Below are 1075 nucleotides of genomic sequence, written 5' to 3'. Positions count from 1 at the left end.
ATGGACTGGAAAACGCTGCAGGCTCTGCTCAGCGGGGTCAACAAATACTCCACAGCCTTTGGCCGTATCTGGCTCTCTGTGGTCTTCGTCTTCCATGTGCTGGTCTATGTGGTGGCAGCTGAGCGCATGGGGGGAGATGAGCAGGAGGACTTTGACTGCAACACATGGCAGCCAGGCTGCACCAATGTCTGCTACAACCAATTTTTCCCCATCTCCCACATCCGACTCTGGGCCCTGCAGCTCATCTTTGTCACTTGCCCTTCCCTCTTAGTCATCATGCACGTGGCCTACCGGGAGGACCGGGAGAAGAAGAACCGGGAGAAGAATGGGGAGTATTGCCCCAGGCTCTACAGCAACACGGGCAAGAAGCATGGTGGGCTGTGGTGGACCTACCTGCTCAGCCCCTTCTTCAAGCTTATCATAGAGATCCTGTTCCTCTGTCTCCTCCACAAGATATGGGACAGCTTTGACTTGCTGTCAAAACAGCCTTTCAACAGCCTTTACACTCTGAACTACTGCTGCTAAATGTTCTCCTGATCATTCCTTTGACATGGAAAAAGAAGCATGCAGATATAATTTTTTTTAATCTAATAGGTCATTTGCCTCTTGCCCTGAAGAAAACGACCCATTAGGTAGAAGTAAAGTTCTACAGTTTCACAAAGTAGAAGATAATTGTGGGATATGAAAATCTGTTAGAAAACAGAAGAATTATTTATGATATGCATATATTATCTCTGGTGGAGCTTCGAGTCAAACAGATCAGTAAGCCAAAAACTTCTGAACTCTGCCACTTAGCTGTTGAGCAATACTGATAGTCATAAAGAACCTGATATTATTTTTAATCAAAGTGAATAATTGTACATCGCAAGATGCCATGTCATTTCAGATGCTTTTGTAGAATAAAAAGTGTTTGAGTTCAGAATAAAAAAAGATTTATTCAACAAATATGCTTTTTTCTTTTGGCTATCCCCTTTCTATGGTAGAGATGAATGCAGTTTTGGTCTTACCTGAAATCACACTTGAGAGTTCTGCGTAGGTCTTCAACGAAGTTGCCTAAATTCAGCAACTTGCAAAA

General features: G+C 43.6%; 1 protein-coding gene across 1 annotated transcript; it reads left to right on the top strand.

Moving 5' to 3' along the window:
- LOC119144152 (gap junction beta-3 protein-like) lies at positions 1-525 on the top strand. Its single transcript, XM_037379107.1, has one exon. The coding sequence runs from the start codon at positions 1-3 to the stop codon at positions 523-525; it is 525 nt and encodes a 174-aa protein (XP_037235004.1).
- The last annotated feature ends 550 nt before the right edge of the window (positions 526-1075 follow it).

Source organism: Falco rusticolus, chromosome 3 (genome assembly GCF_015220075.1).
Source record: "Falco rusticolus isolate bFalRus1 chromosome 3, bFalRus1.pri, whole genome shotgun sequence".
NCBI lineage: Eukaryota > Metazoa > Chordata > Aves > Falconiformes > Falconidae > Falco > Falco rusticolus.
Note: the sequence above shows the minus strand (reverse complement) of the source record. Positions and strands in the feature narration are given on the sequence as shown.